The sequence below is a fragment of the Trachurus trachurus genome (genome assembly GCF_905171665.1).
Source record: "Trachurus trachurus genome assembly, chromosome: 16".
Taxonomy (NCBI): domain Eukaryota; kingdom Metazoa; phylum Chordata; class Actinopteri; order Carangiformes; family Carangidae; genus Trachurus; species Trachurus trachurus.
In genome coordinates, this window is record NC_139902.1 from 18299607 (window position 1) to 18313012 (window position 13406).

The 13406-nt window shown below is 41.8% G+C and overlaps 1 protein-coding gene across 1 annotated transcript; it reads right to left on the reverse strand.

The window, feature by feature from the left end:
- Positions 1 to 154: 154 nt before the first annotated feature.
- Positions 155 to 13327, reverse strand: tex10 (testis expressed 10). The gene is made up of 16 exons (XM_083988896.1): positions 13182 to 13327; positions 12713 to 12919; positions 11574 to 11761; positions 10503 to 10829; positions 10195 to 10407; positions 9830 to 10082; positions 9623 to 9735; positions 9251 to 9498; positions 6878 to 7013; positions 5676 to 5845; positions 4333 to 4510; positions 3042 to 3264; positions 1443 to 1523; positions 1139 to 1323; positions 801 to 1011; positions 155 to 701 (listed from the first exon to the last, which is right to left on the reverse strand). The coding sequence occupies exons 2-16, from the start codon at positions 12893 to 12895 to the stop codon at positions 579 to 581; spliced, it is 2832 nt and encodes a 943-aa protein (XP_083845022.1). The 5' UTR covers positions 12896 to 12919; positions 13182 to 13327; the 3' UTR covers positions 155 to 578.
- Positions 13328 to 13406: the final 79 nt, after the last annotated feature.

Sequence of the window (13406 nt, forward strand, 5' to 3'; positions counted from 1 at the left end):
GAAAGGTGCATTTCTGAACTATGCAGTTATTAGTTACTTATGCATTTGCACAAAAATAATCCTTGTTGTGTCATTTTTAGAAATATACCTCAGTGTTTGTTGCTTTTGAATTATATTAAGAAATAAAAAGATAAAACAGAGAGCAGCGCACTTTGATTTAATTTTGTTTCGCCTTTATTCTGTTTTTTTCCCCTTAAAGTTCAGTGATTTTTTTTATTTTATTTTTTTATCAAAAGTCTCCAAGTAGCCCAATAACAACTGGTCAATGTTCTGCAACAACAATAACAGTGCTCAGAGGTTCAACTGACAGAGTAAGAAAGAATTACTGTAGAGGCAGCTTAAGAAAGCAAAAACTGATCAAGTTCTTAAAACAACTATATCAACTGTTCATTGTCACTCACAATAAAAAAAAATGCTTCCATTGAATGTGTCTAAAAGTTTAATCTGATGTATTTGTAAATTTAATCTGATGTATTTGTCAGTGCCGAGCTGTGACAGTTTTCTGACAAAACGACTGAAAGGTGTTTTGAGAGGGTGAGCTGAGACACCAGGTACTTGTCGTCTGGTGGTTGCGACGGTCAGTACATGTCTCGAAGGCCGAGGTTTCCACGGTGAGCAGAGGACCCGTGAGCCACAGTGAGGCTGTAACAGTAGAGCAGATCGGTCAGCCACTGCTCCCTGCTTGAAGCTCGGGAGAACCTCTGAAAGACACACACACACACACACACACAAAGAAATCAATATCTCCATCTTTATTTCACAAAAATCTGAAAATGCTGCTTTTTTTTGGCCGAGTTTACCGTGAGGTGCTGTATGATCTCCTGCAGCAGAGCAGCATTGGCCAGCAGCTGGTTGTGGAGCGGCGTGTGCTGCAGCAGCATCGACAGGATCTGTCCGAGCTGTGGCAGCTCCTCCTCACTCAGATCTCCGACGCGCAACAACTGCAGAACCATCCGCAGCAGGCGAGGGACGGTGCTCAGTGCTAACACACAAGCGCCCCAAATCGCCTCCCTGTAAATGAGTGACAAAGACGTTTGAACCCTGATTATTGTGAATCCTCAACGTGCCTTTCATCGCCATGGCAAACAGGAACTGCTACTATTAAGGTCAAGATTTCAGATCCCCATTCGACACGGACCGTTTATGGTTGGTTTCGGTGGGGGCCTCCTGCTGCAGGGTGATGAGCAGGGCCAACAGGCTGAGGCAGCACTGAGACAGAAAGCGCAGCACAGGCTCGATGGGCAGGACGGACAGGTCCAGTAGTCTGGACACGGCTCTGAGCAGCCCGGCCGCCATACTGTCAGGAACCACTCCTAACTTAGTCTGAGACACACACAAAGAAACAACATGTACAGGACACTTGTTTGTTTCTTTTCAGTTAAAGGAATACAGCATAGATGATGTCACTGAACGAGAACCAGTTAATGAAAAAGGTTTCTCACCAGGTATTTGCAGATGCCATTTTGCACGATGTCAAAGCACTGAGACTTGGAACCAAGAGTTTCCAGACAGTGGCACACCTCCTACGAATAAAATAGGCACATTATATTAAAAACTTTATCAAAAGACACTGCTTATGTATGTGAGATTTTTCAAAAAATATGATAGATTCACTGTGTTTATGAATATTGCTTTCAAATGAAAAGGTGAAGTAACATTTATAATTGGTTTTCTATTTGCAGTTGATGAAAATGTGGCCAAAAATAAAGTAAATTTCATTTAAATTGTATATCTTTCTACTGTATGCAACACAGTTTAACTAACATAAGTTGTATGTGTCTGCTGGGGATATGGTTCATGTATCAGTAACATGCATTGTCCCAGATCCTGTTGAGCTTTTCATGTAAGTCATGTTATACGACAATCTTCTTTCTGTTCACAAAAAAAACAAAAACTATGACAAGAAACAGCCAAAATTATATTACGAAGAGACAATTTAGGAGCAAATTAAGGAAAAGCTTCTGTCTAAAACCACATGGACCTGCATTTATAAGAAAACACATTCATGCTGTTTATGAAAGAGCTTGAAAGTATTTCTACATTCCTGCCTGGTTAAGTGAGGCCTCCATGGCTCATCATGTCTTCACCAGTGACACCAGTCATTAATAACATCTTAAATTTTCCTCTTTTTTTCTTTTTTTTTTTTAGCTGGGATGGAGACATGATTGGTTTCGGGCCTAAGAAGCCGCCACGCCACCAACTTTTTAAAAGTGAGAAATAAGGCTCAGCTTTTCCTCATTAACTTCAAATCCAAATCAAATTTCTCATTAGCTTTTTATCAAATTGAGGTGCGTGTGTAATCGTGTGTGTGCATGCCGAAGTGCAGAACTGAGTCGGTGTGTGTCGGGACTGTGCACCTGTTGGCATTCTCCTCGTCATTAAAAACAATCCAACAGTCTCATTAGTTGAACCAGAGTTGACACAGTCCGTCCCTTAATGCCGCCACCCCCCTCGCCACCACATGTGCCCTCCCTCCCTCCTTCCCGCCACTTGCCTGTGATTGACTCAGACAGGGAGATGAGAGAGGCAGGATCTGAGGCCTTAATTGAGGAGTTGAATTAGTGATTATAAGCCCCCCACTTGCTCACACACTCACACACACTTGCCCCGGGGCATAGTTACGTTAACGGTAATTTCTGTGCAGAAATGTCACACTCCCGTCATGCCATGGGCTCTCATTAGCATTTGTGCATATCCGCCATGCCCGATAACCACGCATCTCCAACCTGCGCAACGCGATAAAGGTTCCCCTCTCAGCCGGAGTGCCACGATAAAGCTTCCACCCTCTGAGCTCTACATGAGAGACAGAGTGGGACCAGGGGGAACTGAAAGACCACGGCTGTGTCCAGAATATCAACACTTTCTAATTTTCAAAACAATGTACTTTCTTACTCGCCTCCTAGTCTCCGTCCCTTCTAGATTCATTTTTAATGCTGCGTGCGGAGTGTCGCTCAGTGACAGCAATTTGGTTTAAAAAAAAGTTAAGCTGTATGAGAGTTTTTGAGGGCGCAATTGTAGGGAAGAGTGTGTGGAGAACGCACCTCAACAATGTCCCAGTGGTGTGTGAACTGGTCCAGTGGGGTAGGGTAGAGACTGAGGGGTGAGAGAGGGGACGAAGGCAGGGCGCTCTCGTCGTCGGCCTCCTGCAGGGTGGCCAGCTTGTCGGAGGAGAAGCCCGTCAGCGTGGAGAACAGGAAGCTGATGTAGTCGACGTCCTGCAGAGCCGCTTCCTGGCTCCCGACTGACCAGCTGCTCAGAGATGACCTGAAGAACATAAAGAGTGGGACCGTATACGTTATTGATGAGAAGCAACAGTTTTCAGATGGTTTTACAGCTTGTAATTTATGCAACTTTTGGACACACCACTTTATTTTTTCAAAGAATATTTTTGCCCTTACATATTCCCAGTCACATTTCTGAGGATTTTTCATGATGCTGCTATTTGTGAGAGCGTAATATTGAGTGTAAAAGTGCACAGAGGCACAGTTATGAAAAATTCTTCCTTGTCCTGAGGGGAGGATGGATCTGAAACAGTGGGAAATGTGTGTGAGTAACTGTGTGTTTTGTGAAGCCCAGGAGGCACATGCAGACAGTCCTCTCAATACTCCATGACGACGCTGCATTCCAGCCTCCTGAAGAGCTCTTTGTATCGCAGCCATTACGCACACGTCCAATCCACTATGAAATCAGCACTCCTTCCACTAAAATTACATATAACACTGCCCCACTGACACAAGCAAAAGGTCAAACGCACAAATGGTACACGTAACCATGTACACACAGCATTACAGTGGAAAAGTAGTCTGGGGGGGTAGAGGAACAAAAAAACAAAATAACTGCTTTTATTGTCACCTCCAAGTTCACGATCAAATATACAGGGCATCCACAGAGGCACCTGTCAGCAGACAGGGAACCAGATGAAAGAGTCATGGATTCCTGTGTGAAAGTGCAACACTGCCATCTGATGGTGGGTGTTTATTCATGTGCTTTCTGTGTCTCCATACACACTGCTTAACAGGTCTGGTTTTGTGACTCAATAAGTTGCGGCATTCAGCTACTGTTCAACATGAATCTCTTCCTATATACACACACATGTCGATAAAGTGAGTGTATGTGCTCTCCTTAGGTCAGGCACGGGCAAACCATTCCTCAAAAGGCCGTGTGGCTACAAGTTTTTGTTCCAACCAACCAAGTGCACACAGTTTGACCAATCAACTGTCTGAAGACTGAGATCAGTTGATGAAATGAGTAAAGTCTGGTTGGAAACCGGCAGGAGTTGGTTGCCCCTGCCTGCCTTAGGTCCGTCTACGGGGGGCTTCCAACTGAGCTCACCTAAGGTGAACGATACGGATCAGAGAGGCGGCGAGTCCAGCAGAGATTCGTCCAGCTGTGCAGCAGCAGCTCAGGTTGGCCAGAAGAGGCTGGGACATCTTAGGTAGGAAGTAGAGCAGCTGCACCATTCGCTGCTGGGACTCTTGTGGTAACAGCACCACGACTCCTTCCTGTGGATCTTCACACAGGACACACACACACACACACACACACACACACAAACACAGAAACATTCCTCAGTTGTTGTGTCTGGGGATATAACATAAAGCTCTGTAAAGAAAATTAAACTGATATCATGAAAACCAGATTATGCTGGACTAGTAAAAAAAAAAAAAGAAGACAGGGAGAGAGACAGACAGACAGGCAGGCATGGCCACTACAGTGAGGGCTCTGATAATGTGCGTGTGTGTGGTGTTCTGTCTGTCTCTGACGCACATGCTGATGTCAGAGGCCCTCAGACAAAAGGAGTCTTGTGATGGTGAATTGCTGGCTCCGCGGCAGTTTCTATCAGAACACCGACACCCCCTCGCCCCCCACCCCCCCCTTCCTCTCTTGGCCCCCTCTGTCACACACCAGCCTAACTATCTCACCATCCTCTGCGCTGTGGAGTGGACAGGCTTACAGCACTGTCTTATTACTACTTTTCCGCCTCTGGTTGTGGTTCAGTTTTGTAAAGTTAACTGCATCGTGAAACATGGAGTTATGTCGCCTCCTAGGGAAACTACAGTGTACATTGTATCAAAGCTTTTTCTCCATTGTAGATCATGCCACATTTGTTTCTGTCCATGCCGATGAAAATGATTACGTGCCTTTGAAAAAAAAAAAATGCAGATGCAGAATCGTGCATCATCTACACTTTTATTATTTTTCAATAATATAATAATAAGCTCATTCATAGCTGTAGAGAGTGAACACCTAACTAGGAAACTTGCTTGTTCTGATTCTTCATTGAATTAAATGTTCCTAAATTAGAAGCTGGAACTGAGCAGTAATTGCATTTGATGAGTCATAAAAAAGCAAGCAAACACTAAATCACCACGCAGAAAAAAAAATGCTGCATCACTGCCGTCTGTGGGTAGAAATTTGCAAACATGCGCCAAACACGCATATAACAATATTGGGGGGTCGGCAGATCAGGTAATTTGCCAGCTGACAGGTGACTGAGGTGTGGCCCAAGTTATATGAAAAGTGCGAAGATCGTTCCGTGCCAGTTTTCTGTCCTGTTTGAGCTGGCAGCAATTAGATTTTCAAACAAGGCTGCGATACAGATGTGATAATTACATCTAATATTAACAGTGATAAGTGACTGTTTAATAACAGATATTGTTGTTACGTGTGCATACCATAGAGCCTGCAGGCTTGTGTCTGAAGACTGTTTAGCAGATCCTTGTTTCCTCGAGAAGCAGCAGCCTGGATGGCCAGGATGAGTCGCGCAGAGAGCGCAGGGTTACGATGGCCCAGCTGGGTCAGCTGCACAGGGAGAGACGCCAACCACCGACAAAGCACCTTACTCCTTCAAGGAGAGAGAGAGAGCGAGAGAGAAAGAGGGATAATAGGCAGAAGTACAGGTGATCCAAGTGTTGCCATGGCTACATTAAGAAACGATGTGTGCAGATACTGCACACATCTTTTTTTGAATTTTCATTTGAGATGTGATGAGCTGCAGTTGTTGCATCCAAACACAAATAAGTGTGTAAATACATGTCGGTTACATTTTCATGGAAGTAAATAATAATTAGGGAGATTAGAAGACAGTTTTCACCCTTTTAAGTGAAAATAAGAAAAGGGACATCATTCAGTGGTTAAACCCTGAGGCTAACAAGTCCAATTTCTCTCCTCCACTCCAGGAGCACAAAGAGCCAGAGAAGTTATAGCCTGGCAGAGCCATCACATAATTTAACAAATAATTACTTTGCTCAATGTGGTCTTACACTGTTGTGGATAAATTAGCTTGAGGAAGATGTCATTTCATGTTGACGGTGCAAAAAATATCCATCATAAATCCTTCCTGCCCTTGACTGAATGAACAACAACAGGCTCTCTACACAGACCAGCGACTGTGTAGAGAGCCTATTGCTTTCAACAGGAAAAAGCATGGTGGGTGTTCTGGAAATGTCAGATTTACCACAAACGACCGGCCCAAATTAGTTTCTGAATTAATTCTGTGTAATGAATGAGCAGGGCAGATGCAGAATCGTGCATCATATTTTGTATCAACAATGCCTACTGTTAACAACTGAAAACAAGGTTTGGGAGTTTCAAGAGGCGATGATGAGTTACGTCATCTTTCAAATATTCACCAATTCAGCTGGTACATATTTTATCTGATATCTTTCCCAAACTACTTTCCCCCAACTATTCCAGCTCTTGGATAATGGTACAAAGATTTCTTGTTTGTTTTCTCCTACACATTAGATTTTATTACATACAAATCTCATTTGACATTCAAAATGAGACAATTTGAGGTCACTGTTGTTGACAATGGTCAGATCATTTAGATGCATATTTTAAAGGATAGCAGATGTAAGACAATGACTGAGGTTACCTGGCTATGTGTGCATGACCTTGCTCCTGCAAATAGAGCTTGCTGTAGAAAGACAGCAGCAGAGATCGTGTCTGTAGAGTAAGGTTCTTCTGCTTATAGTAGACGTAAACTGCTGCCAACAGGTCCTCTGTCACTGCTGCGCAAATATAAACACAAATAACACATATTAATTTAATATCAACAATGACTGATCATTAAAAATAAAACTAATGAATATCAAAGGACAGGAACATACAATAAGTCTATTTGCGGATGATATTTTAATATATTTGGACCGCCCCAACACAAACTTCATTCAATTAATGCACCTTATAAATGAGTTTGGGGTCCACTCAGGATACAAAATAAATGTAAATAAGACGCAGATTCTGACCTTTAATTATACCCCATCCCTAGAAATCAAGAAAACCTACCAATTAAAATGGCACGCAAAAACTATAAAATATCTTGGTGTAACTCTAACAAAACGACTCTCTGACCTATACAAAGCAAATTACGATCAGATCCATCTCCAGATAAGTAGAGACATAGAAAGGTGGACAACCTTGCTATTAGATCTTAACTCAAGAATTGAAGTAATTAAAATAAATATTTTCCCTAGACTACTTTACTACTTTCTCTCTCTACCTATCAAGATTCCACAGGAAAAGTTCAAAATCTGGGATAAAATGATCTCCAGATTCATATGGAATGGTAAAAGACCACGGATAAAATACTCTACGCTGCAATTGGGAAAAGAAAAAGGAGGTATGGACTCCCAAAATTAAAAGATTATTACCGTGCAGCACAATTAAGACCAATAATTATGTGGTGTGACAAGGACTATAATGCAAAGTGGAAAGATATTGAAAAGGTGGTGGCAGATACACCAACCCAGGCCCTGATTGGCAATCTAAAACTAATGAAGTCACTACAAGAATGGATAGACCCAATAACTCTACACACACTGACTATTTGGTTTGATTTTGTCAGACAACACAAATTAGAAAGGGACATAAAATTGTTAAGCTGGTTTTCTTATGATGACGGATTTAAGCCAGGTGTAAATGACTACAATTTCAGGGACTGGAGTAGGAAAGGGCTCACAGCAATGTGTAAACTAATGAAGAATGGACACATAATGAGCTTCCAGGAGCTGAAAAGAGAGATCATTTTAGATTTCTACAGCTACAGGACTATTTTATAAAGGAAATACAAACTGCGGAAAATCTAAATGGTGTACTTGATGTAATGATCAGGACATACAATGGAACCAAACTGAAAGCAGTTTCAGTACTGTACCGAAACTTAAGAGACTCAGAAGATGTCTCCACTCTGTACATTAAGGAGAAGTGGGAGAAGGAATTGAAGATCAACATTACTATAGAGGAGTGGCAGAGTATGTGTGAAGCACAGCACACAACCACAAATTCGAGAATATGGCGGGAATTTGGGTGGAAAAACCTGACCCGTTTTTTCATCACTCCCAAATTAAAAAGTAAACAAACAGGCTCCCAGCACTCATGTTGGCGTTCATGTGGAGAAAGGGAAGCAAATCATACACACATTTTCTGGGGATGTCAGAAACTTAACCCATTTTGGGAAAACGTACACGATATAATCAAGAACATCCTGGGTTATGAAATACCTAAAGAATGTGGTGTTATGTACCTTGGGAACTTGAATCAATATGTCCTGGTCAAAGACAGATATTTAATAAAATATTACTGGTCACATGTAAAAAAAACAATAACAAGAAGATGGTATAAGGCCGAGCCACCAGCTGTGAATGAATGGCTAGAAATCATTAGAGAAGTCCATAACATGGAGAGAATGACATATAGACTTAGAATGAATGTTTTTGTGACTAAATGGGAGAAGTGGACCCGATGGGACACAGTTGGGAATACCTGAAATCTGTCTTATTCATATTTTTTCTCTTGGATCTGTATACAGTGTAAGTTAACAATGGACACATGTAGCCACGACTGTTGTACTTCTTTTTTTGTTTTTGTGTTCTTTTTTCTCAGTTGTATCTGATTTTTCCAACTGCTCCACACGCAGAATGTAATTCATGGATCTACTGTATATGTATACCTTGTTGTTTACATGTGGAGATGAAAAATTTCAATAAAAATTTAAGTTTAAAAAATAAATAAATAAATAAAACTAATGTTGATACTAAATGACATGTCTTGTCCTCAAACTAAGCTAATTTAATTCCTGCTTCTGTGTTTACAAGTACACTGTTTTCTTGCATTCATGTTAAGTTTTTTTTATAAATAAAGCAAAAGTAAGTATGTACAGAGCATGAAAAGGCACATTAATTTCAACAATATTATAATTAGGAAGAAAAAAAATAATTTAACTCTGTTACTACTACTACCTACTTACTTTTGCTCCTCTGTGTCAGCACCATCTTCCACACGGTGCCCAGCAGCATGTGGAGCTGCCTGTAGCTCAGCTTCACTCCACTGCTCAGGGTGTCTCGGACAAACGTCCTCAGCAGCGCAAGCCAATCTCCATTTGTATCTCTGCTGAGGCCCTGCCTCTGGCTCAGAGACACCATAACCTGGCAGAGTGTGATGTTGAGCGCCAGAGGCTCCACAGTCAGACCCGGAACGACTGCAGTTTGTTTACTCCTGAAGAGAAAACAGTAAGGGGATCTAATCAAAGCAAGAATGGCTCGTCATACAGTAGTCAGTTATCTAATCATCAGAAAAGGTTGAATGCCTGCTTGACATATTAAAAAAAGATACTACTTGCCTCTTGACATCAACTTTCTTTCTATGTTTGGGTATGTCCTGAGCTCCATAGGGAAAGTTTTTCATGAAGTGCTGCTTGAAATCTCCAAGGTATTCTTTACGAAACCACGCATCCTACACAAACACAAGGCGCTCTGTCATTTTCTAGCAAACAGCTTCTTATACAAAAAAAAAACACTGTTTCATTGTTCCACATTTCTCTTCTCACCAGTGAATCCTGGTGCTCCTGCTGTGGTGCCAGTTTTCTCAGCAGCTGCAGAATAGTCAACACCTGGAACATTACCGACATTGCATCTGGCGTGAGCAGATGAGCGCCCTCGGAGCTGTTCCAAGAACAGTCGGTCGCGCTGGCCTCAACCCAAACTTCAAGCAGCAGAGGCACCAATGTAGCTGCAAAGCTCTGAACAGCCTCAGCTGAGTCCAGATTCTCACCCACTGTTGCCCCAGAATCCACCTCAGGTCTACACAATGAGACGATAAAAGAAATGTTAAAATTAGTTATATCCGATGTTCATTTTAATTCAGTTTGAGATTTTCATTTGTGGATGGTTACAGGAGTTTGCAGGATCATACCTGAGCCTAAAAGTGGACCGAGGGGTTGGTTTGGCTCCAGAATACTCGTACACCTTAACTCCGATCTTACTGTAGGTGAGCTCTTCCCAGTTGAGATACAGTGGTGTAAACCGTCCCTCTCCACTGGAACCAAACACTCCATCAGCTGCAACAGACATGTCACCTTCCTCCACCGGTCTTTCCTCCACTACTGCCTGAAGAAAACGTCCAAGCCTGGAACAAAGTGGAACAAACCCCAAGGTTGGCAGCTGCAATTAAAATTTTTGTTTTGTTTTTTTCCAATACATGATGTGCATATGGATCAGTACCTGAGAAGCACAGACAGCCGCCACTGCTGACTAGTCACAGCCCGGTTAAGACTGACCGACAGCGCCCATGTCCGCCCCTTGGCATCCTGGGACTTTTTGGCTCCTCCGCTGTTTTGTCGGTGAGAGATCAACTCTAGGAAGTTAGTGAGGAGCACCGCAGGCCGTGCTGCCAGCAGAGCAGGGTAGTGCTCCAGCAACACATCAAGGACCTTCATTGCATCCTCCTGGATGGCTGCCTCAATGTGGGTCATGGCACAAGATAGGTGGGCACTGAGGAGGGGGAAAAATGGGGCCACTCGTTCTGCAGGCACAGACTGTGCAATAAACCTGGAAGCAATTTTAGAAAGAGTGTTACAGAGCATAATAAACAATAGCTGAGTGTTATGTAGTATAAGGGAATGGCTTCATTTGACGAGCTGCATGCAGGGTGGTGGGAAGGGAAGATACATACAACACGTATGGGGAGCATTTCTGTCCTTAGTAGATGGGAAACCTGATTAAATTTATATTGACATATGTAATGAATTTCACTATGTATTGGTAAAATCAGATGTATCTGGTCTATACAAGGCATAGTGTATGTACTTTTTTTTCTTAATGTTTATTTTTTTCGGTCTATGTTTGTTCTTGTTTTGTCTTTCTTTGTATATGTATATAGTTTTTTTTTTTTTTAAGGACAATGAATATGTCATCATGATGTGGAGTGGTGTGATTATGTCCTGCTAAAATACTGATAAAAAAATAACAAAAATATATTTTTAAAAAAGCTGAGTGTTATTACCAGCTGCAAAAACACGTGGTTGGTATTTCCACCTTGTGTGTATCTGTATTTATTGTCATTGCACAATGTGGTCCTTGAGACATCCACTGTGTTGGGAAATACCTCAAGGGAAGTTTAAAGTATTTTGGCAGGTGACAGGTTTTTATAATGACAGATTGGACAGATTTTTTGTGTGATCAAAAATGAGACCATCTAAATGAGAAAGGGGCCGAGAGGAGAATTCACAGAAGTGGTTTACTCTGGTGTACGTTACTGCTGTATTGCTGCATCATCACTGTTGCTTTTCTAACCTGAGCACACGCGTAGCTGCCACACGGACGTTGCCATCCTTGTCTGTGAAAACAGCTGCAACTTCCGATAGTAGACGAGACAGATGTTGCTCCAACAGTGATGGATTGAGGGACAGCAACTCTCTCAGACCCAACAAGGCATCGTTTTTCACATTGGCATTGTGATGGTGGAGTTGAGACAGGAGGTCCTGGTGAAGTGCAAGGAAGAGGAAACATGTGATCATGTACTTTTGCCCTCAAAAACTCAGGGCTATCAAGTGTAGTACTGACCAAACACTTAATAAGTATGAAATACTTAGTGTATTATTATCATCATTGTGTCTTACCTGGAGACCAAATTACACTTCAGTCTAATCCTAAAACATGCAACATACAATCAGTGTCAAAATTCAGAGATTATTTAGATTATTATAAAGATTAAAAGCAATTTTGTTGAATAATTTTTATGTTGTGTTACAATTTGTCATTTCACTATGCTGTCAGGCTAAAATAGTTAGATGAGCCTTAAAGTTGAATATTATGCCGAGTGTGGTGCATTATTCATTTACATTATGTTGGCTCTTTTTTTTTTTTTTTTTAGCTTTTTCATTTGCTAGATAGGATTTTTCTGGACATTTTTCCTCAAAGGATATGTTTCTGTTCTGCTGTTTGTCCTGCAAAATGATACTGTTTAACACAATAATCCAAGGTCCCACAGTATCTAAATACCATTGTGGTGAATTGGATACCCTTATTAGTTTGTGGCCTTTGATGTCTTTCATAAAAAAAATGACTGATCTCTAACCTGATACTAATTAAATGCTTTTTTTTAATATGTTGCTGTTATGGCTTCTACCTCCACTTTTTGTAAGGGAAGACGAGCTGTTTTCTTTATTACTGTCGTCATTTTGATTTCCCTCTTTGATAAAGCCTTGCTTTTACAGTTCTAGCTTGATTCGTCATTGTTAATAAAGTGTCACAGATGAAACTGGAATCACTATCAGTACCCAGGAAGATACTGTGTGGAAATTATATGCTGTGCATCATTAAAAGGAAAAAAAGAAACATGTGATCACAAGTTGTTGCAGGAAAAAGAAGCAATGTTCAGTGAATAGAGAGAGGTAAAACTGAAGCACAGAGAATTAGATAAAATGACTCACCTTGATACCAAGCTGTCTGTGTGTGGTGGGGCCACTTGTGTCTCTCCTCAGCTGCTCAGTTAAGTGGATCCCCTTTGTGCGGAAGTTGGTGTTGGTGGCATTATCAGCTTTGGGCTTCTTCTTTCCCACCTTTAACTTCACCTTCTGAAAGTCATCCTGTCTCTTCTTCTTCTTGGCCTTCATCTCTGCTCTCTACTATACTGCTGTCTGCATCATCGGACACACAGGTGAGATAATAACACAGAACAGGATTATTTATTTCAGAATTAAACACAAACAAACATAGTGACAACTGGCTTATGTTTTTGACACGAGTGCTGGACTGCTGAAGCCTGTAAACACACATTTAGCAGCGTGAACCCAACCCACTGCTAATTTCTCGGTCTGAATAGTCACATATTAAGTGAAGCTAATTAGCTTGTAGCTAACCACCTCGTTCAGCTTCACGCATTAAAGCTGTTGTACTCACCACAACAAAAAGCCCGGGCATCAAACTGTCACCGGTCTCTACCAGCTAAAGAGGAGCCACCCTGCTAACAGCTATCGATACACACGAGAGGAAAATAATCTGTACACAATCTCGTGCTGAAGCGGTGGGTCCTCTAGCTGTGTGTGTCGTTAATATAATACATCCATGGTGTGTGTACATGTCTGTGCAGCGGTGAGCTCGGTGGTCGGATGCGAAGGAGACAAC

Bases quoted from the DNA above. Each gene is read 5' to 3' on its own strand.
- tex10 (XM_083988896.1), bottom strand. From the start codon at position 12,895: ATGAAGGCCAAGAAGAAGAAGAGACAGGATGACTTTCAGAAGGTGAAG. The intron at 10,408-10,502 runs GTACTGATCCAT...ACTTTGTTCCAG, and splicing joins CGGCTGTCTGTGCTTCTCAG to GCTTGGACGTTTTCTTCAGG. The intron at 5,846-6,877 runs GTAACCTCAGTC...CTCTCCTTGAAG, and splicing joins GGTCATGCACACATAGCCAG to GAGTAAGGTGCTTTGTCGGT.